The sequence below is a fragment of the Callionymus lyra genome, chromosome 8 (assembly GCF_982586985.1).
Source record: "Callionymus lyra chromosome 8, fCalLyr1.hap1.1, whole genome shotgun sequence".
NCBI classification, from domain to species: Eukaryota; Metazoa; Chordata; class Actinopteri; order Syngnathiformes; family Callionymidae; genus Callionymus; species Callionymus lyra.
In genome coordinates, this window is record NC_141825.1 from 19,982,973 (window position 1) to 20,006,483 (window position 23,511).

Here is a 23,511-nt window from a genome sequence, read left to right on the forward strand (position 1 = left end):
GCCTGAAAGGTGTCTTATTTTTAAAATAAGTTGTATACTTTCTAAGGTTATATTTGCTTAGACTCTTGACTAAACCTGAATATCGATCAAAAACTTTTGATACTGATACCAATACTTTTACTCTATTTATAAATATTATAAGATCAATTTTAACAGAAATATAACTACATAACACATTGAAAGAATCTTGAGTTTGATCTTTCAGCTTGAATAAATGTCCACTTCAAGCTGTTTTTTATCTAACAAGTACGAATTCATCTGATGTTCACTGTCTTCACAGTTTTTCTTAATTCACAAATAATAACGTTTTGGGCACATGTGGGATTTTTAACTTGGCACCTAGAGACAAAATACAAGGTACTACCAAATGATTTTGATCAGTGCCATGATGAGTTGATAACCAACTCCCAACCTCACGCTTGTTTTATTCGCAATACTCAAAAATAAATGTATTCTAGTGAAAATGATTGAAACAAACTTTTAATTTTTACTGTTTAATCTGAAAAGCGGCACAATATAATGCCGACATTAAACCGGTCTACCGTAGAAAAAGCAGTTCAGGAACTGTGTTTTAATGATGTTAAAAAACGTTAGAATGCGTATGTTGAGACTCTTAATTCTAGAATGTGGACTAATATGTATGGAAGTACTTCACAGAATGATAATCTGTCCTAATGGACGATCACAAAATTGTGACTTTGAACGGTGGTATCAAACCCAGGGTGGTATTCTTGTTGTTCTTTTCTTTTATGTCGTCTTCCTAACAACATGTTAATGCAAAAATAAATCACAAAAGTCCAAGTTGTAAGAATCCTTTTAATTTTAAAAGTCATTAAGTTGTATTTGATGTTTACCTGATCCAAAAAGACCGTTTTCTTGACACATTTGTGGAATTCAAGGATCCTGGCAACAAAGTAATGATCATAAATTTAATAAAAGAGCACAGACAGAAGAAGGTCACTGACAAATATGCGAGGGGCACTAGCGGACACACTCAAAAGACTCTCCTCCCTCTTTTTTTCCTTTTTAAAGTCCTTCTCTTACCCTGGCATGGCATGCAGAACAGCCTTGATCCTCCCAAAAAAGAAGATTAACAAATCCCTGACAGAGAAGTAATCTCTTTGAAAACATTGACTATTAACATTTCAACATGTTGCCTCCAAACAGAGCAGAATGCCTCCCTGGTATGTCTAATTGCGGTGGGACACACCATGTTCCTTTAGGTATGCTAAACAGAAAGCTTGGGCTAATGACAGCATTCCGACTTTGTAAATATACAACAATGGACCTTCACAGTTAGGTCTGATAGTGTTCCTGTAACCTCCAGGCAAAAATGATCAGGACAAAGTGTTTTAACAGTCGCTCTGAGAGCTTCAATTGAGATGTATTGAGACGTTAGAAATTGGTTCGACAGAAACTCTCATTACAACATGTTCTTTATTAATAACTCAATATGCGATATATATTTTATCCTGTTTTTAATAGATGGTCTTGAAAGACTAATTAAGATTATAGTAGTCATGCTAACACTCCTTTAAACATTAGGCATACAATTTTAAATTGTGGTTATTTTCACAATAAAGTCATTGTTTCCTTGTTTGGAACTACTGACCTCTTGGCCATTCATTATGGTAATTATGAATTAAATTATTAATAGGAAACACTGGTTAACATGGTTAACCATAACCAAGCATTGTTCCATTTTCCAACATTGTTAAATATCTACATGAACAGATAGCATTGCTTTCTATTTCACTTCCTCTTATCATTTTTTAGCATTTTCTTTAGATTTAATTCCGAGATGCACTTTTCCATTGTGAGGTTGCTTCCCTTTCAAGGGGTCATGTGTGTGGCCCTTGGTTCATTGAACCACAATGGGAATGTCAAGTGAACTCTGTGACCACCACGTTGAAACTGACTGAGAGTCAATGAATGACTCAGGTTTGGATGAAGGAGGAATTCATGTGATGCTAATGCAATCTGGCCTTGTAAAACACCCGTCGTTTTCATGCGGGCGGATATGGAAAGCCGGGAATTTTCCATAAGAAGAACAGGCCAGCTCTCTGTCCGCTCATCCATCTTTGTGTCCCATCAGCCCCGTGTCTGTGATTATCCAGTCACACTGCGCTGAAGCGAAGCTCGGTGACGCAAGCGCTCGTTCAAATTATTTTTAGCGTAAAGTCCAAGCACAGGAATCGGTAATCCAAGGAGTGACATCTGGCCTTCAGAGCTTATGTGATTAGCAGACCGCCTTGCCCCTAATAGCCAAGCGGACGTTCTTCATTACCTCCGTGGTGCTGCCATACCTAACCAGCTGAATAACCACATCGTAATGAGCATCCAGTGGACATGCGCGCTACGCTTGTTTAAATATGTACTCGTGCTATAGCAGCTACAACGTTCAGCGAGCTTACCCTTATCCAGTTAATGGGCAGTGCCGGTTCAATCCCTGAGCATTTGGGCTAAGACCAGATGACCATGGATATACCTAGCAAGGACACAGCAGAGGCTAAAATAGACTGACAACAAGGGATGGAGTTGTTTATTAGGAATGCTTGTTAAAAGGGGTTTCGGTACAGGCCTTTGTTGTCTGGATGGCAACACACAGAAGAACATTTTAGTCATACAGCTCTGTATTGTGTCTTGTAGAATTTTCAAAAGCTGAACATTCAAGAAAAACAAAATGGACAAAAACGACACATATAAAGTTACTGTCAGGGAATCTGTCAGAGAATTAGAAAAGATATTGAAACATTAATAAACTGGGATCAACAACTCGACAATACTACAGATATATCCTTTTACTACAGCATCACAATAAATTGTATCGTTGACCCTGTATTGTATCAGTAGATTCTTGCAAATACACACCTCTAATGCTGAAAAATATGACCTCATTCATTAAGACATTAAAGTGAAATGAAATAAAAATGGTCTAGGATTGTAAAATATCAAAAGCATAACATTTTTTAAAGGGTGTTTAAACTACTGAAATCTAAAAAGAAGGCAACAGAGCAATCTTGAAATGATTCATACATCTTTCAGGAGAATGGCTCCCGTAATTATCTTTCAAGCACATAAACATTTAGAAGCTCTATTCATTGAGTATAAAAAAGAGGTTATTTACTTTTGGAAGCAATAAAGTGTTAGCTTGCACACAAAGCCCTGAGCAGTCTTTGATCAAAGCGTCACTTGACGGAGTTGAAGGTGAGATTCTGTGTGTGGGCTTTACCAGGTGGAAGCTCTTATTTTGTTAAGAGTCGAGTCATTTAGGCGTCCTGGAAACGGCTAAAACGTAGCATTACTTTAAGTGCCATAAGAGCGATCTTATATTGCAGCGATCATCACAGTCGTACAAACAATCTTGTTTGCAAGACACAGATAAAGAAAGGGACTATTTTGGGTAGTTGTTTGCTTAAAGAAGCCTTTGCTTATACCAAGACAGCATGTTCCCAGGAGTTCTGAGCACAGACGTGCAGTTTTCCTTTTGTTTTCTTCAAGAGCTGTGATTCTTCCCCCTCCTTTTTATCAATTAGATTGTTCAACTAGCTTTCATTAAGTGAATTTTTATGCACCAGTAAATGCAGTTGGAAAGGTAGTTGCATAAAATATTGAATTTTATAAATTCCATTAAAAATATACAAGGACCAATTTCACATGTTAGATTTTTGACAATTAATCTCAGACGGTGGGAATAATTGTCTTATTATTACTTATTGATGACCAATGAACTTTTTATGTATGGCATTTGCAACCAGTATGGTGTTTTATTGTAGTATAGTTATCCTTATTACAACCTTCTTTTCTATTTCTTTTAATAATAATATTTGATAATCTAAGTGTTGGTCTAAGAAAAAAACGCTCAGCTTTGCTTTAACTACTTTAGGTCAAGGGGTTAGCATGCCAGCGCGTCATGATGCGCACTTGGTGTTTAAATGACCTGCTTTGAACCAAGCTGTCTTTATTTAAAGCTTCTTGGCACCACTCATGTTTCAGAGACTCTGAAATTCCTAACTTCTCGTTTTTCTCCTCCTTTGCTCCTCCCCCCTGTCCTCCCCTTGTTACAGGTATGGCCTCGCAAGTGCAAGTGTTCTCCCCTCACACTCTCCAGTCAAGTGCCTTCTTTAGCGTGAAGAAACTGAAGGTGGAGCATAGTTGTAACTGGGATATGACAGGGTACGGCACACACAGCAAAGTCTACAGCCACAACAGCAGCAAGAACGTGTCAGCCGCCAGCGGCCCCCTTAGCATCACCGGCTCCTCCCTGCCCTACGAGCAGGCGCTCATCTTCCCAGCCAGTGCCGGCCACATCGTGGTCGCCTCAGCCAGCAGTACTTCAGGGACTGTGGGGTCTCTCCTGGGCGGCGGGAGTGGAGGCAGCTGCAGCAACAGCAGCGGTGGAGGAGGCAGCGGTGGTCTTCACAATCTGACGCGACGCAGCACGGTCAGTCTACTGGACACCTACCAGCGATGCGGGCTTAAACGCAAAAGCGAAGAGCTCGACAACACAAGCAGCGTGCAGATCGTCGAGGAGCAAGGCCCGGCGATGATCCAGAACGGGGCGGCCAGCGGAGCGACGGTGGCTACGGTGGCCACCGCCACATCCACGGCAACGTCAAAGAACAGCAACTCCAACAATGAGGGGGACTACCAGCTGGTGCAGCACGAGGTGCTCTGCTCCATGACCAACACGTACGAGGTGCTGGAATTCCTTGGGAGAGGAACCTTCGGACAGGTCGTCAAATGTTGGAAACGGGGCACGAACGAGATCGTGGCAATCAAGATCCTGAAAAACCACCCATCATATGCACGACAGGGTCAGATTGAGGTCAGCATCCTGGCGCGCCTCAGCACAGAGAGCGCCGACGACTACAACTTTGTGAGGGCCTATGAGTGCTTCCAGCACAAGAACCACACGTGCCTGGTGTTTGAGATGTTGGAGCAGAACCTGTATGATTTCCTGAAGCAGAACAAGTTTAGTCCACTCCCGCTTAAATACATTCGCCCGGTACTACAACAGGTGGCTACAGCGTTGATGAAGCTGAAGAGCCTGGGTCTAATACATGCGGACTTGAAGCCTGAAAACATCATGCTTGTGGATCCTTCTCGTCAACCGTACAGGGTTAAAGTGATTGATTTTGGTTCCGCCAGTCACGTGTCCAAGGCGGTCTGTTCCACCTACTTACAGTCCAGATACTACAGGTAAGAAGTATCTTTGATTTGATTTTTTCAATAGCTTATGCTTGTTTTGCTTCCCGCTCTGGGCAACATGAAACTTTTAACTATAGAATTTGTATGTTCTCCCCAAGCTTGTGAGGGTTACTCAGGTTACTCATGCTTCTCACCCAAACCCCCAAAACACACAAAGGTTAATTGAGTACTTGTCTGTAGGTGTGAGTGCGAATAAAAAGTTGTGAGTCTCGGTGTGCCCTGAGACAGGCTGCCGACCTGTTCAGGGTGTCCCCTGCCTCTCGCCCTAAGTAGCTGGGATAGGCTTTGTCCCTCCCACAACCCTGAAAAGGAGATGATTAGAAAGAAAACAGTTTTTCCTAAAGACGCCTAAATAGGTGTGTACTTTTTCTCTGATGTTGCAAAGTTGTTCATCCATTTGAATTGAGTGCCCTAGATGGCTCCCATTTCCCATGGGATATAAAATAGGGGTCAGTCTGAGTTCTCCTGTAATACTTGCCTGTAATCCACACCAGCGGGCCCTGCATTAGAACCAGATGAGTCCCTGGGAAGGCTTTCTTTTTCTCTACCCCTACTTCTTGTACTGTTTGTTCAGCCAAGGCAAAAACGTTTGTTTGGGTTCGGTTGATGGAGCGTTGAGCACTGGGCAAGACGACCCGACCTGGACGCTCGGTTGTAGTGTTTCTAGAGCAGATGTATGGAGCCAACTGGATCCCTTATCTTGCATGGAAGCCCTTGAATTAATGCATAGATTAAGGCCGGCATAATAAGGGTCTGTGTGTTCCAGGGCAAGTACAGAGTACATTGAACTTGGAGAAAAACTGGAAAAGGAAACCGTTTCCTTGGTGCATTGGTTTTTGCAAAGTTTGACAAATTATTTTCTCCTGCTCTTTGACAGCCTGCGGTGTTTTCTTAAAATTTCACCCTAAATCAAATATTGATTTTCCAGTCATAAAAAAAGCATGTTAGTAAGGTTTTATTTGTAAAGCTTAAAAAAATATAACTTACAATATATTACCATGTACTTAAGGTTTAGGAATGAATAAGACTTTTCCTAACGGTTTGACTATGTTTGAATATATATTTAAAAACAACAATGACATTTAGTCTAATATGTTCAATTTACTTAGAATATGCAGAATAAATTATGACTCAGTGGACGAAAATGTCTCAATTTTAAAGATATTCTGTTTCCCAAAAGTCCAGTGCATTAAAGTTTAGTATCCTGAGCAGTAGCTGGTTGGAGTTTCTTCCGGGCTAGAGGTCAGCAAGAGGGCTATAAAATTATACTGTTTGTTTTCTGTGGGAGTGACAAGAAAAGAAAAGCACAGAGATCATCCCTTTCTCTCAGGAAAGCAGAGAAAAATCATGGTTTCATGGCTCTTTTGAATTTAAAATGGAATGTAATATATTTAGTTAATTTAATCCAATATGGATTTATGTCATTCAATTACTTTTCCTTTTTCTCTATAAGGGACGGGGCTCTCACGTAAGACCTGGACGTAGTTGAAGTGGAGGATTTAGTGTAGTTTGACAATGGTTGGAATAACATATTAAGAAAATATATCAAGTGTTACTAAACCTTTAATAGCCGCCTCTACCTGACCTTATGTTTTTTGGGAAAGAGCCCTTTATCAAACGGTAAATGACTTCAACATGGATGTTTGTTCAGGAGTTGTTTATCACCTTCTTTGTGAGGAACAATTCAGATCCAGAATGAGCTCATGGGACACGTTTGCTGCTGGTGGACTGACGTCACATGGGATCTGTGCAGCAAACAAACTCCAGCCAGAGTTCATTGTGAGTTCAAAAGCTTTGACAAAAACATCAAAACATCTTTGATGATAGCAAATAAGAGGAAGGTTTTCTGGGAATGCAGCGCTCTCAGGTGTGATTTTCCAGCTTTCCCGTTACTCGATCAGCCCGAAAACATCACAGATCCAACTGATCCTGGCTGAAAGAAAACTTTGTATCTTCCCCAGCCGCTGTGTTTTCTGAATGATTCGGTTAGATTACAGAATCCAAAATTCTGCCAAGAGCAACATTCTGTATCTGATTGAGTCTCTCTTGTTTTATTCCGACCAGTAGTTTGGTATCACTTGAATCTTGGAGAATTCCAAACAAGCCTGCATCGCTGTTCACATTTCCCATGTCAGAGTCGGGAGGTTGCTGACATCTGAGCGCCATGATCTCCACAAATGAGTTATGGATTTTTCCACAAGGTTGACTCATGCAAATAAAACACCGGCATTCAAGGTAAGCATAGCGATGGGCTATTTGCAAGAACAGCTTCTCAGGGTGCTTAGAGTTTCAACTTTGTGTGCACCAGCACTCGGCGAGTACAGGCTCATGTGGCGGCGCTCATCCGTCTCTGTCAGAGAGTCCTGTCTGTAACACTCTGCTCCCGGTTGTAATGCAAACATGTTCCTCTAGGACCTAGTTTCAGTGTTATTGAATGTATCTGTGTTGTATAAGTCTATACCTCTAGAGTTGATGTCCTTGTTACATCGACTTGTAACCCCCCCGCTCCACCTCCCCCCCTATTCCTGCATGCCTATAATGTTATGATGTAATAGTCAAGCGGGCTAATCAGGCTTATGGCGTGCTAGATAAAGGGATTATTGTCTCATCCCAGTGGGGCATGTTTGTCCTATTTATCTCATCTGGTAAAGACAGGACTTGAGTGTAGTGCAACACCACTTAAGTTTATGGAAGGTTTCTTGAGGAAGGACAGGAGATGGCCTTTTTAAAATGGGAGTCATATGAACCCAATCAGCCTTCATGACTGTTTACCCACAATGCTGTGTGTTCTCATTAGATTCAGGGTTGCCACAAAGTGAGAATGCCAGCATTGTACACTTAAACATCATGTAGTTGTTAACAAAACTAGTAAATACCACCAAAGTGCAAGGGGAAAAACAATGCATTTTGATTCAAATCTTCAGTTATATAAAGACGTATTGATTAGCAATATCTAAAGGGTATTTTATTTTGAAAAAAATTTCATGTTTTTTCCAAAGCAGCTTGCCGTGTCAAGAAGCTTGTTTTGGTCATATATACTTGAAAAAAAAAGCCGGTAAACCATTTGAGTTTTAATTAATCTTAAATAAAAAAAAAACGTTTATTACAATCTGTTGCTGTATCTTCATATATAAAGTTTACAAGTCTCTTGTGCACATCGTTTTTTTTCCCGTCTAAATTTCGGTCGTCAAGATGATGATGTCAAAAGCCATGTGGTGTTGAAAGATCGTAACTTTGGAATATCGAGACATTTTGCTGTCAACTGTTTCATAGTGCTTTCTAAGAAAACAGGCAGCCAGGTGTCTGGAGCCAGCAACTCTGTCTGGATTTTCTTCCATGAGAATTTGAACAAAAAGACAAAATGTCACATCACTTTTACCACAATTATATATATGAACACACTTTATATACACTATTGGTTGGTAAAGTAAAATAATAACATTTCAAACCTTTTTCACACCTTTTAAATATGTTCTGTACTTTGCAAGCTCAAGAACAGAACTGCCTTAAGGATAACCTGTTTGAGAGTTTAAGCTATATTTGAACTGTAGAATTTTTAGCTTTTTAAGCAAAATTCTTTTCTCACCAGAGTTGGTTCTATGGTTGTTTTACTGAAATTTTTTTTTATTGAAAAGCTTACTTAATGAATTCAACATTTATTTTCAAATATTCCTCTTTTTCAGAAGTTAAAAAAGTGGGTTAAGTGATAAATACAACTTTGATTATGCATTTAAATATACGAAAAAAATTAAATTTTAAAACTTTTTCACACCTTTTAAATATGTTTTGTACTTCTATAAATATTTGTAATCTCTGATAGCACCCTTAGTTATCTATGCAAGCCCAAGAACAGAACTGCCTTAAGGATAACCTGTTTTAGAGTTTAAGCTATATTTGAACTGTAGCATTTTTAGCTTTTTAAGCAAAATTCTTGTCTCACCAGAGTTGGTTCTATGGTTGTTTTACTGAAACTTTTTTTTATTGAAAAGCTTACTTAATGAATTAAACATTTATTTTCAAACATTCCTCTTTTTCAGAAGTTAAAAAAGTGGGTAAAGTGATAAATACAACTTTGATTATGCATTTAAATATACGATTTGATAATCAGTAAAAAAAAAAAAAACACAGTAAAATTAAAGGTTCAAGTTAACGTTTTACTCATAACTGTGTTTTTATTTGTGATTTTAGAGGAGATTTGTATTGTTGTTATATTCTGTATTTTCTTATGGCGTGAGAGACGACACTTGTTTTCTAATCATTTCTGATGCGACTAATATATTTCATATATTCAATTTAATTTCATAAATGATGTATCTTTACTTGGATGAATAACAGTAAATAAACACAAGAGATGATAAATATTTGAGGCGAGCTTCAGAGTTTCCTTTTAATTCAATGAGTATTATTTCACAGATAATTCCATGCATTTGTCATTATTATATATTTATATAATAGTCCTTAACATGTAAATCATATCAATGACATAAAAAAAGAAAGTATTGTACAAAACACTTAGAAAACAAAACTAAAACTTGTCAGTTGTATGAAACAAATATAGATATATCCTGAGGGTGTGCTTGGTATTCGGCAGTGATCATTTATGATGATTAAAAAACAAGTTTTGTTTTGTTTTCTGTTTCAGAGTCAGTCAGATTCCTGTCAAGATTCTCATCTATATTTGGTTTATAGCTGTACAAATGCGACTCTCTCGGATCATTATCAGATTTTGGTCCATTCAAAGTGAAAGATTGCTGTATTTTCACATGTATTTACTATATAAGTGAATGAGATTTCCCCTAGTTGTGACCCATTTCTACTGTCAGAAAAAAAAACATGATTTTTAAATGCACCAAAGTTTGAATATTACCTATATTTCCCAAAAGCATATCTATATGTATTTTTTGGAACCAATAAAGGATCCTTAAAGTAGGTGGAAAATAATCACCTCATCCTCCCTTCAATGTAAATCCACTTCATATTTGTGTGTTCTTGGTGGGAAGCTTGACGCCTCAGGCTCGGTGGAAACTTCACACAAAAAACCCCTTTAAAATGAACCTTCACATTCTCTCTACTTTTATAGCCTGTTTCTCCAAGTGTTGGCAGTAGCTCTGTGTGAATTTCGAAAACAACCTGAAGGTGCTTTATGTTTAATAACTGCTCAAGCATGCGTCTATATGAGGGGGGGGTGAAGATGTCTCGGAGTGTAAGGTGATCCTGCCCCACCTGTCTATCTCCCTCTGAATCTGCAGTTAGCGCCGCACAACCAGACAGACAGGCCAGGCGTTCCAGCACATTTAGCCTGCCTCCGTGCAAAACATCAAGGGGGTGTCTTGGTGCACGAGGTTGCTATTAGTTACTGTTCTGCGGAGCGAAGTGTGCGTCTGTGCCAGAGACGGAGATCACTGGTTTAAATGGGAGGATCCGGTGACTGTAGAGGTGAAATAAAGAAGCCCGGAGATAAAAGCTAGGTAAATGTGCAGGTGTTTAGAAAGTCTTTCTTCATCTGCACCTGTCCAGATTCCCGATTCCCTTATTCATTAGTACACGAGTAAATGCTCTGGCATGTCATTCCCAATACTTAAAAATCAAGTTCAACATCTGTTTCGCCTCCTCTCTCGGTCGAACAAAGAGCCTAAAATAACCAGGACGTGGCATATTTGAAATGCTGTGGGGGGGGGGCACTCTTAAAATCATAATTACTGCTCCCTGTATTCTCTACTGTGCCTTTTATGAGTCATAACACCTTAGTATGCATGACAGACTCTTAATAACCTGTTTCTCATTTATAATTTGCCTCTGGGCAGCTCAAGCATGTGTCTCCACTGAGCAGGAAGCAAGCGGCGGACATGTAGCAGCTAAAGCTAATTAACCACCGGGAGTCAAACACATGCAACGGAACATGTTCACTCAGTGACCGCTTTAGATTTGGTGCCAATATTCATATCACAAGGAAGGTAGTATGTGAATACAAGCCATGCATGTTTGGTGTTCTTTGCTACTCGCTTGTGACCAGAGGTCCCCAAACTTTTTTGGGAAGCGTACCCGTTTATTGTCGGCCTTAAGATTGGAACGGAAAAAATAAAAATGGCACAGCTTGCAAAAGCCCGACGTAAATGAATAAGTATACATATCACCATAACGCTGAATCAGCAGAAGCCCAGGGCTGGTTTCGCAGCAACAAGATTTAGTGCATAACAGATTTTTGACTGATTCTTACATTATTTTTAGTTAACTTAATAGCATCATGATATCTCATGAGTAACTTTAAAATTTAGAATCTTTTTCAGTGATAATTAGGGTTTTATTTCACGATACCTTATTGATATTCAACTATTTTCTTTTATGAATCTATTTATTTTTCAGTTTGAAATAATAATAATGTTTTATCATAGTTATGTTATGGTTTTACATATCAATAAAATGTGTATAAAATTAAGTTATTAAACCTCCCGCAGCTAAAACAGCTAAACAATTTTCCCAAAGGAAACCTCCAGAGGTATCAATAAAGTTTTATCTAAAAGAACAATGCAATCGCGCAAGTGATAACTGAGGACGAGAGGATACGGTCAACCTCAGCTGCTTTTAAACTTGATGTTTGGCTATATATTGGTTTCAAAACAAATTTAACCAGTTAAGACTTCATCAAGAGTCATGTGATCTGTAAATTCTTAAACACTAGAGTCAAGTACTCGACAATACTACAAATATATTCTTGTTACTACAATATCAAAGTTTGTGCCCATGTATCATACAACGTGTTGTATCGCCAGATTTTTGCCAATACACACCCCCTAGTAATTATCAATACATCTCTTTCTGTGCCATCTTTCTTGGGCGAGAGTTACTTCAAGTGGAAGATCTCTGATAACCACTAAGCCAGTGTCTTTTTATTTTGAAACCAAGTTTTGTATAGACCTGGGGCCACCAACTCAGTGCATGCCTGACCACAGATGGGCTCGTGATGCTTGTTCTAAAAATATTAATGATCACATTTTAGTTCTACCATAAAACATTTTATATCTTAATTGCACAAATATGAGAATGGATAATTTGCACTGGAAGTACAGCAGGTGTGGTCCTACAGTTTACAGTTTAAAATGTTTGGTACTGGTAAACATAATTAAACGTATACAATTGAGTTGTCTGTGTTATTTTTCTATCGTGGAAGTTTGTATCAAGCAGGCTGGCGAGCCTCTTTCTGAATACTCAGTGACCTCAAAGTAGTTTTTTTTTTAAATTTCGGAGAGACCCCTGATATAGACAGAAATCATGGGAACATACTTTTCTCAAATTTAGCTTATATTTTCTAGAGAAAATCTCTGTATAGTTTCTGGGCAAGTTTTGTCACCTGTATGCATGAGATAGTTGTTGAGTTTATGTTGCTTTAATGAAGATAATATACAAACAAAGTTAACTTGATATTAGCAAATGTGTAATTTTTTTTCCGTTACCACTGCTTTCCCCACATTTCAATTAAGCTAACTTTGTATTTCAATTAGTTTTATTCGTTAACTTTCCATCCTGAGATTCATTTAGCCGAGCAGGAACGTGTTTGAACTCACAGGTGTTGTTATGTACCTGCACCTGCACTAAAAAGAAAATCGCTTCAGACGGAGAATTATTAACTAGAAGCTAAAATTTCCCTCCGCGGTTGTAATATATTAATTTTCCTTCCTGCCACAGATTTGTCTCCCTCTTCAAGCCTGGGTGAGTTTGCAGGCCTGACTGGCACTGTTGCCCTCCGGTTTAAATAAACCATAAGGCCTCCTGCTGACCCCCCCTCCTTACCTCTCCACTCTTCCAATATGCCCTCCGTAGGGGGAGCTATAAAGGGGGTCACCCCCTCCTTCCTCGACCAAACCCATCGTGCCTTGGCTCCTTCCTTTCTTTCCCACCTTCCCTCCACTCATCCCCTCCATTCACGAGCATGAATATTTAAAAGCCAACACCGAGACGGAAAATATGCAGCGAGCCAGAGAAAAAAAAGAAGAGACCTTCGTTTTAGCCAGTTTTCAAAGTTTACTGACAGTCCCTTTTTTTCCCCTTCTTTACTGTTTAGTCGAGAAATATATCAGCGACTCACTAATGTATAACAACTGTCAGTCGCACGTTTGACTTTGACATGAACCCACTGGTCAACAAAAGAAAGTTTACAACAAGCATTAATACATCAGCGATTTTCCTGTAATCAGCGGACTTTTTCCATCATCTTTCCAAACCTTAATCCCTAAAACGATCATTCCATTCATCGAAACTAAAGCATTTCCACGACTGTAGTGAGCAACTAATCCTGTCTTGAGGCATCACTTTCCACCCTGTTATGTAATCATTATTTTACCTATTTATGTAGGCGTTCAAGAGGATTTAATATTCAGCTTTATAGGGTTCATATTTTATGAATCACAATATTCCACTTCCTTGTTTTGCATTTGAGTGACTGTTAATTCCAATTTTTTGGGCAATCTTTTCTGGAGTTTTCTGTTCATATCCATCCTCTCTTCACGTTTGTTTGTTGCCTGATGAAGACAGATCGAGGGAGGATGTATTTGTCTCTAGAACACTTCAAATCAAATCTGATTTGCAAAGTAATTTGATGTGGTCCGCCAGATGGTTGTTTCAAAATCAAAGTAGATTATTGTTCATGTTTATATTCTGACCAGTAAAGAAGTGAGTGATTTAGCGACACCAAGCAGAGAAGAGATGATTGTAATTGTAAAGAGACTTTCAATAACGGTAAGCTGTGGTTAAAGGAATTTATGTTGATGGTTATTAGATAGTGGTGTTAGAAAGTATTGATGCAGAGATATATCGCAATTTTTTTTCTGCGATATTGTATTGATGTTTGACAGCACTGTATTGTTTTTTCCCAACAAATAAATAATTAGAACCATATTTTAACCATATTTAAACCATATTTCTTTCATAGTTTACAGTTCAATGAAGTGTTTTTTTAAATAAACGTACTTAATTTTAAAATTAACATGCTAATGTTTATGCTGTTTGTTCATTTTTTAGTTGCAATTAAACCTCCTACCTCTAGATGGCAGCAGTCATTATGTCTTCTGCAGATAAAAGCACAATTTATTCCAGGTTGATCCCGGCAATGACTGAGGACCAGAAGATACAGTCGACTCCAGCAGCTTTTAAAGCTAAATGTTTGGACATATTTGTGTTTCAAATGAAAGCAGATAAAACTTCGTCAAAAGTCATGTGGTCGGAAAATTCTGCAACACCAGAGTCAAGTACTCCACAATACTACAAATATATCCTTGTTACTACAGTATCACAAATATCATATTGTTGTCACTGTATCGTGATATATATCATATTGCCAGATTCTTGCCACTAAACACCCCTTGAATTAGATACTGTTAAAGACAAGAATTTGGACCTTTATGTGATTGAGTTTGTTATAGAATCTTCCAGACTGCCGACTCCATATCTAGAACGATAATATCCTCATCTAGAGGATTTGCGGAGTCGGTGAAGATTATGCTGTTAGATAAATAACCACACTGCAAAAAAAGAGCGAACAGGAGACTAATTGAAACTGTCTAGCTCGGGAGACAATTTGAGGGAATGTTGAGCCCCGGCTGGGTTTTTGTTTGACTCTGTGTGAGCGTTGGAGAGAGAAAGAGACAGAGAATGTCTGGTGTGCAGAGATCCATGCAGGCTCCTGTTGAGTTTATACTGGATATAAAAAAGACGTTTGTTTTTCGGAACTAGGGTAATGTGCATAAACGAAGTAAACAGTTGAGCTAAGTGGGTAAAGCTCAGCCAGTCGAGTTGAAAAGATTTCACTTCACTTAGATTCAAAATGTTCACATCTCTTGCAGTTTATCTGATCTATAAAACCTAATCGAGGGGAAAAGGTTTTGAATCTAGATTGACGGGTTTATTTACATCCACAAAAGAGTCAGTTGAATTCTTCCAAAGATAAAAACAATGTCACATGTCCATGATGAAGTTTTTCAAACAAAGGAAGCTTCATTACATGTATGGTATCACAACTCCACATGTTGGTAGAGTGGTTTGTATGTGCCTGCTTTGTTTTCTTCTGGGAGCTCAAGTTTCCTCCCACAGTCCAAAAAAAACAAGCAGAGATACATTGATAACTGAGAGTGATTCAAGAAGTGGTTTTTTGTTTATCTGTGCCCTTGGACAGACTATCCTCCCAATAGTGAGAGAAATAGGAGTGAAAAACAACATAGTCCCTTGTTAAAATTAATGTCTTTTATACAATTGTATTCACTGGACTGTGATAGGAAATTCAGATAGAATTGAATGCTGTGTTTATTCAATAACACCTTTTTTGTACATAAGAATATGTTTTATTTTCTATTCGTTGTTGGTGAATCACCAGGATTATTCAGACGTGGTCAATTTGTTTTTATTCACAAATCTGGATTTTAAGTTCGGTAATGGAATGACTGTGTTACCAGTGAGTCACGATAATAACGAAAATGATTCTATAAATACGATTTGAACAACTAAGCGTTTGACAGATGTTTTCTCATCACAAACACACTTACTTTTGAGTAAAAGGCTTTTTTAAACTTCAGATGAGAGAATTAAATCAGGCTCTCTTCTCACCACACAAGCTATTTTCGGCGCTGTTTATAACGTCATAAAGCTGCACGGGTTTGTGACTTTCAATCCCGGTTATTAATGCCAGATTTTGCACATTAGGTTGAGTCAAAAATACCCGTGCAGATGTATTTTCGCGAATGAAACTGTGGTTTTAGTTAAAAGTAAATCATCTAAAACCTAAGTTTGTATTTTTAAAATGTATTCGTTTTAAGGTGTTATTTTTTAAAGTAAATTTATGAAAGAGCAAACATTATTAAAGAAATTATCAATTAAAACAAATATATATTGGATTTATTATTTTATATATATATGGGAACGCCTTAGAAGGTGGGACACATATTATCTATTAATAAGCTCCTTAATAATTATGTGTATTAACCGAAAATTAGCCAATTATTAACCTCTAAAAATTACTAACTCGCACCTTGTTCATGTTATATTCTAAAATCTCTAAAACCATGATCACTATAAACCCCTTAATAGGTGCAAATACCATGAAGGATGGAATTCAGAATTAATAACAATACCTCTTTTAATGGAAATCTACAAGTTTTTATAGCATCCTTAATACTAAACAAAAGTATTTTTAATTTGGAAAATGTACAATATTCTAAATTCTAATGAATATTGATAATAATAACAATAATTATATTATTAAATAGAATCAGTCTTAAATAAAGACATGGACTCTTATTCATGAATGATGCTTCACAGATGACATAATTATTGTGTGTTCAAAAGTTCATAACCTTTCAATGTTCCTGGGCTCAAATATTTGGTCTTAACTTAAATGCAAACCTTCAATCATCTCAACCGCCATAAAGAGTTCAATATGTAAATTTAAGAAAAGGCATTCATTACTGACTTTTTTTTTAGGTTTCTGTTTGTCATTATGTTCAATCTTGGCCCAGATGCTTAACAACTGTCATCAGATCCATATTTATATTGACCGTTGGTCTTTGTTTGGTCTTGAAATGTTGCGTCTCCAGGGCCGGTGGAGGATCTTTTCACGAGAATTGCTTTTTCCTGAATACAAAAAGCCTTTCAAGATCAAAGAAGCAGTCATAAAACAGGTCTCAAGCAAATCCTATCTCGCGAGCGCAATAAATAATTTAAAATGACTAATAGCGTTTTGTGACAGCGAATGTATCGCTGTGGTGTATCAGATTGCAGCAGTTTCTGCTTGAGGCGTAATTTGTTTGGAAAAATAATTACTCTGGTTTTGGATCCTGGTTAAATATTTAAAGGGTTGGAGCTGTGTCCAATCTTTTAGTCAACTTGTGGCCAAAACTGTGTGTGCCAGTGTGTAGTCATCAGCGCTGCAGTCAAGCTGCCACAGGAGGGAAAATGTCTCTTGTTTTCTGCAAAAATCCCACTCATTGTTACAAGAAAGAGAAATTAATAGACTTTCTCTGGGTGAGCTGCAGAGGAATCCAAATGTTTTATGTGCTCGATTGTCTGTTTACTCCGGCCGGCTATTCGGGGTGCAAGCTGGGAGGCAGCAAAGAGCATGAAACCACCATATATCAGGTCCAAGTCGCCAGGAAAAAACATGCCCCGGCGAGACTTTACGAATAATAAAACAAAAAAAAGAAAAGCAGCGCAGCTGTAATAAGAACACACGCAACATCCATCATGCAGACATTATCATTTGGTAGAGTTCAGGAGATCCTAATAATGGCAGCCTGTGGTTCACATGATAAGCTCTCAGTTCAACACTGGTTTTAATCACATTTGCTATGTAAGCTTCTTGTCTTTGCAAATGAATCCCTGTCGGATTAAGAGGGGGCCCCAGTGAAAATTGACTTTGTATATAATTAAACTGTATTTTGATGGCGTAAATAGTGCTGGAATAAAAGGTCAGGTTCTTAATATTGTATCTAAGCTTTATCTTTGTATATAACTTAATGGAACTGTGTGTCGAGCTCTGTCTTGAATTCAATCTCGGAGTTCTCTTGATCAGGACTTGTTTTCAAGAAGCTTTGTGTTTTCAAAAAGGAGGATTTCAGCGATTGACACATAAAAGAGGTGAAGGCAAAAAGAAAAAAATGAAATTAAGGAAAAGGAAGAACGTGTAGGGGTATATATAACTGAAATCTGAAAAAAAACAAAATTAAGCTTTTCAATAATAACATTAAAACCCTTTACAAACTGATGAAAAGTTCAAGTCAAAGTTGATTAGTGTTTGTCTAAAATAGTGTAAGATCAGATGGCACTAGTGCTGGTTTCTGGTGACATAGACCTCCTCCATTTCTATTGTTGAGGTCCAATAGCTTTTAAAAACACCTGAAGGCTATTGGACTGATTAACTAGCTGGTCTTTACCACATCTGGACACAGGCACAAAATAGTCATAAGTTATGTTATTATTAGTGTTTAGTTTAGAGAAATGTGGAAGTGACTAGACTAGACTGGACTAGTCTTAGAGAAGATTTACTGTTCTGTTTCAAATACTTGCACGGACAATACTGGCTGGTTTATAGATGTTTATTTTGTTTACGGGATGCCTTTACCAGGCTGCACAGAAAGAAGAATGACGTTTATTTATGTTCTATTGATTACTTCTGTCTGAAAGGTTTTTAAAAAAGACTCGATTTTCTTTGCTTGAAATGTCAAGATGTTTGTGTCGGTCATGTATACTTGAAGATTAAGCCTATAAACTTTTGAAAATTGATAAAACACAAACTCTTAATGGGACCAAAATGAAAGGTACTTTTTATCTTTTTAACATATTTTCTCTGAAGGTTGGTCCTTGAAAAAAAATAATTGAACAATTCCTCCATTTAAAAAAAAAAAAAGGATAGGAAAGAAGTTCTGCATTACAATTTTATTCATAATTAAAAATATAAATAAAAACGGACTGTTGGACTTAATCTTTGAGGTAAGTATGTATTTTATGTCGGTGTTTCGGTACCCTTCCCTAGACAATACCCATAGTATTCAAAAAAACATACCCTTAAATCTATACACAATTACAGCAGCATTTCAGATGCTGACACTTATACACGTTCTTCACATAAAATAATGATGTTTTAATTTATATCAAAGTTGTTCGACCATTACGATACAGTTTAGTTTCCCTCTAATTAAGGCTTCACTCCACACGGAGCGCTCGGCTGGATGTCCACATCATCAAACCAGGTCATTAATCCCAAACATCAACCGACGTCTGAATGGGTTTGAAAAGCATTTGCGCTGGTGCTGCAGCTCCAGGTGTGTCTGGAACAGCAGCTCCAGTGTGTGTTATCACCGTTGCAACCCCTGACACCCCCTCTAAACACAACACACTGGGACTTCAGAGCGGCGGACTCTTTCATTGCTGACAGAATCTTTAATATCATCAAACAGATGGCTTGTGTCGAACAAAGACTGCTCTGTGGTCTATGTTGAGATTTACATGCTTTTCTTTCTCCACATTGCTTCTTTTGTATGATGGTATTTTCTCCCACACGCACACACATGTGACTGTCCCGGCTTTTTTTTTTTTGTGGCTTTCATAATTCAAACATTAGCGACTTGCTAGCATTTTACCGTGTTCACACACTCAAACATCAACACATTCCTATTTGAGTAAAACATTTTGAAACAACTGTGACGGAACACGTCCTTGAGAAGGTCTGAACAGATGTGTCGATTGTTTTAGGGTTTTTTTCACAATAGTTTTTTTTTTAGCGTTTACGTGCACGGTTGCACATGAGTGTTTCCAGTTTGGTTGTCACTATAGTAACCAAGGCTTTTGTTTAAAAAGAAAAACCCTCCAACGCCTGTCAAGGTGCAACACCTGAAGTTGGCACAGGCCCTTTTTTGATGGGCCTGCCCTTCACTGCTGACAGCTGTGCACTTTAGGGACACATAGGGCCCTTGAGCCAAACTCTCATCTCGCCACAGCTTTTGTTTACCCAGGTGGACCAGAGTAAACCGCCCTCCACCCCCCCCTTCACCCTCCTAACTCATTCGTTCCATTCTACCCTTAATCTCTCACCGTCTCCATATCATTCTCTTTTCTTTTTTTTCATGGTCTCGCTCTGTCTTTGTTCCGCTGTGGACCAACTGACTCTCTTTCTGGACATAAAGGGACCTACGTTAGCTTTCACCTCCGCCTTCTACCTGCTGTGAGCTCTGTGGTTTGTTTTCCCTTGCAGGGAAGAAAGAAACATTTTAATGTGGCTGACAAGTCAAATCGCTGTTTGTTCATTTGGGGGGAAACAAAATGGAACGTTCAACACAAAAAATCTTTGTTTACTTTTGTGTATTATCTTGGTATTTAGGTGAATAAATATACTAAGCATTACTGTTGGTGTGAAGGGGTCTGTATTCGCAAAAATCTGGTGATATGATATGTAAGTAAGTAAATAAGTCATTTATATTTATAGAGCGCTTTCCCAGACCAGGGTCACAAAGCGCTTAAACAATCTAAACAATACTCAATAAAATATATACTTAAAAAATCAAGACAACGCCGAGACAAACACAGGAGTTCCAGAAAAAAATGTAAGGATCGGAGAAATGTGAGTTCTTCTACTAGAGCGGGTCAGAATTCTCGCTGCAGAGTTTTGTATCAACTGCAGGCGAGTCAGTTCCTTCTTGTTAAGACATGAAAACAAACTGTTGCAATAGTCCAGACAAGAAGACACAAACGCATGGATTACTAGCTTCATTATCATGTTGTGACAACCACATTAAGGGCGTAACAATATGATATTTTTGCGATAATGTAGGAACAAAAATATATATTTATAGTATAATAATGCATAATTTACAGACCATGAAGGTCGTAGCTGCTTTCATTCGTTTTGAAACCAAAATATGTCCAAACATCAGCTTCAAAAGCCGCTGAAGTAAAATGTATCCTCTCATCCTCAGTCATTGCTTGGATCTCGCGGGATAATATTGTTCATTTTGTTGCGTAGGATGTAGTGACTGCCGCCATCTAGCATCTGTAATTTGAATTGCAATGCAAAAATTTGCAAGTTTATTGTAAATAAAAAAATGATTATTTTATTTCATACACACTTTATTCAACTGTAAACCGTAAAAAATATATACAGTATATTGTTTGAAAGTAAAAACAATGGGAACATTTGGACTTTCTTGTGTTGGTAGCAGTGGCAAAACAAACTGTTAAATACTGGTTTAATGTGATCTTCATTTTTAGAAGATCGTTGGAAACCATTTAGTAAAATATTCATGAAAATGGAAGTTATTATCACTTAACGTGTTATGGTTACTGACTAATGACTGGTATTCACCTGTAAATGCAATAAAAATACCATCAACTAGTTATGGCTTGTTCAGGCCTAATGGAATGGCTTTGTAGTGGAGACATTGAATTAGTAGATATAAATATTTTAAATTTGTCACACAAAACTATTAATCTTGATCTTCATTTTCAAAGGTCAGATAATGTGCTTGAATTAAAAGTGTTTAATTCAGTTTTACAGGTTTTATCAAGCACTAGCTAAATCAGTATCTTATTAAACCTATTTTCTTTTTGTATTCAAACATTTTAAACAGATGTTAAAAGCTGTTGTTATTGCGGCAGAAAGTTTGAAGGAGTCTTTACCCCAACTTTTTGTGCCAGGTTCTTGACATGGCACACATAATAACAAATCCCCAGTGGCCCCAAGTCCCAAAGAAACCCTGTTGTTCCCGGAGTCTCCATGGAGACAACAAGGCTTCATTTCAGACACATGGATGAGGGTTCTTTAATTAGCATCACCTCACAAATGTCTTTATGGCTGCTTTTTAAAAGCTTTATATATGAATTATGTGTTGCTCTGCTTTCTTCTTCAGAACACCATTGATATTCCAGACTCATCGAGGCATTCTTGTTCAGATTAATGCCTCAGATTATCTAATCAAACGTGCGAGCTTTACTGTGAGCCACTCAGACATGTTTAGGATGTTGTCTTTTTCTGTTCCGTACAGAGAACAGGTGGGAAAAAAAAAAGAGGTCAACTGCTTACCGATGTGTGCGCTTCTCGCTTGTAAGCTCAGCTGCGCTGAAGTCAAAGTAGTCTAACTGACTTTTTAGACACACACGTTTTTTTATCTTGTTGTTGTTGCGTCTCTGCACCACACAGCTGAAATCAATGTGAAGCTTCTGTTAAAAAACGGATTTCGCTTGTTTGCCTGTCCATCTGTCTGCCGGTTATGTTTGCTGTCTCTTCGTGGGAAGCAGGGGTGAAAGAGAGGGAGAGAGTAAATGACTAAATGCACTGAATCATAAATGAGTTGGTGTGTGGTTAAAAAAAAAAAAGAAGCTGCGTGTGCAGGGATGTTTGTACTTTTAACTCCCACAATTATCTCAGAAAGTGCACCTGATATTGAATAAAATGACTGGAGTTATGTGATCACATCAACCGTTTATCCAGAACTTACTAAATAAATGTGATGCATATCATGATAGTTCAATAGAAGTGGATTTGAGAAAGGATTTCTATATACAGTGATTTCTGTAAATGCCAATAGAAGAAAGAGACCAAAAAAATGTCCTTAAGTGTTTAGGAAACTTAGAGAAAAAGGAAGAATACTTGTGTAAAAAGGAAAGAAAAAATAAATCTTTAAGTAAGGATATTAGTGTATTTGCACCATGACCAAGTCTTAAAACAAGTAATAAATGTTGTCTTATTGTGTTTTAATGTATTTATGAATGCAATGTATTTAAATATATATGTTAAAATAAGAATGGGCCGGACAGGTCATATCAAATCTCTTTTTTTCAATTTATTTTAGACACAAGACATGCTCCTAGAGAAACAATTTAAAAAAAAAAACGCACCTTGGCCCGGTCTTGATGCCCAGTTTGTGATACATAATAAATAAATAATCAGAGCTTTTGGTAGTTAAGTGGATATTTTTTGTTAAAAGCTCTTCTGGTTTAAAGATACCATACATATATTTTTGTTTAATGTCTGGAGGTGTTTATTCTTTATTGCAAAAATAGACATGAGACAAACAAAGAATAAATAGTAGTGTTTAAATATAACACAACCAGTTACTTCACTTGATAATCCGACGAATACTTGAACAGTCGTCGCTAATATTCCTCATACATGTCTTGACATTCTTCAAAGCCACTTAAAGTCCCGGTAAGTGACGCTCAGTGAACACCAAACGTAGAAACCGTCCGGTCTTCGGGGACCAGAGATCAATGTTCGTGTCCTCGGTGTTGTTACTTCAATGATCTGTTGTGATTCTCCTGTGAAGAACAAGGACTCGGGAAGTTAATTAACTCTTGTGTTTGTGTTGAAAGAAACATCAACTTTTCATGAAGATTATTTTTTTCCATAGAAATAATAATGAGTAAGCATTTTAATATTTTAACATTGCTGCTAATGAGGTGAAAAGGAAACTTCATCTTTTGTTGTTTTCTTTTTTGGTTCGAGTTTTAATTGTACATAAATTACTATGGACTCGTTTTTGTTACGTATATAAAAGCTTCTCCACTTAGATAAACCATGGCCCGGGGGCCAACTCCTGCCGACCAAGTTATTTTATGTGGCCCACAAGATGGTTGACTTAAAATCAAGTTGATCTATGGTAATATTTATCGGTGACCTTTAAGGATAAAGCCAAGTTTTTAAAAAAGGTGATTAACAATGTCAGCAATTATATAAAAGCTTTTGTAAACAGTTAAACAGATGTTTAAGGAAATAAATTAGTTTGTAGGACAACAGACACAAAGACAATTAAATAAGAGAGAAGTTTC

General features: G+C 37.6%; 1 protein-coding gene across 4 annotated transcripts in view; it reads left to right on the top strand.

Annotated features, from left to right (window-relative positions):
• The window catches only part of hipk2 (homeodomain interacting protein kinase 2), a 102,911-nt gene that overhangs the window by 14,240 nt on the left and 65,160 nt on the right, over positions 1–23,511 (top strand). For all 4 annotated transcript variants that reach the window (XM_087798099.1, XM_087798102.1, XM_087798098.1 and 1 more), the window contains exon 2: positions 4,068–5,202. In XM_087798099.1, the coding sequence (XP_087654225.1) occupies positions 4,068–5,202 (1,135 nt within the window). The remainder of the gene's footprint in view (positions 1–4,067; positions 5,203–23,511) is intronic.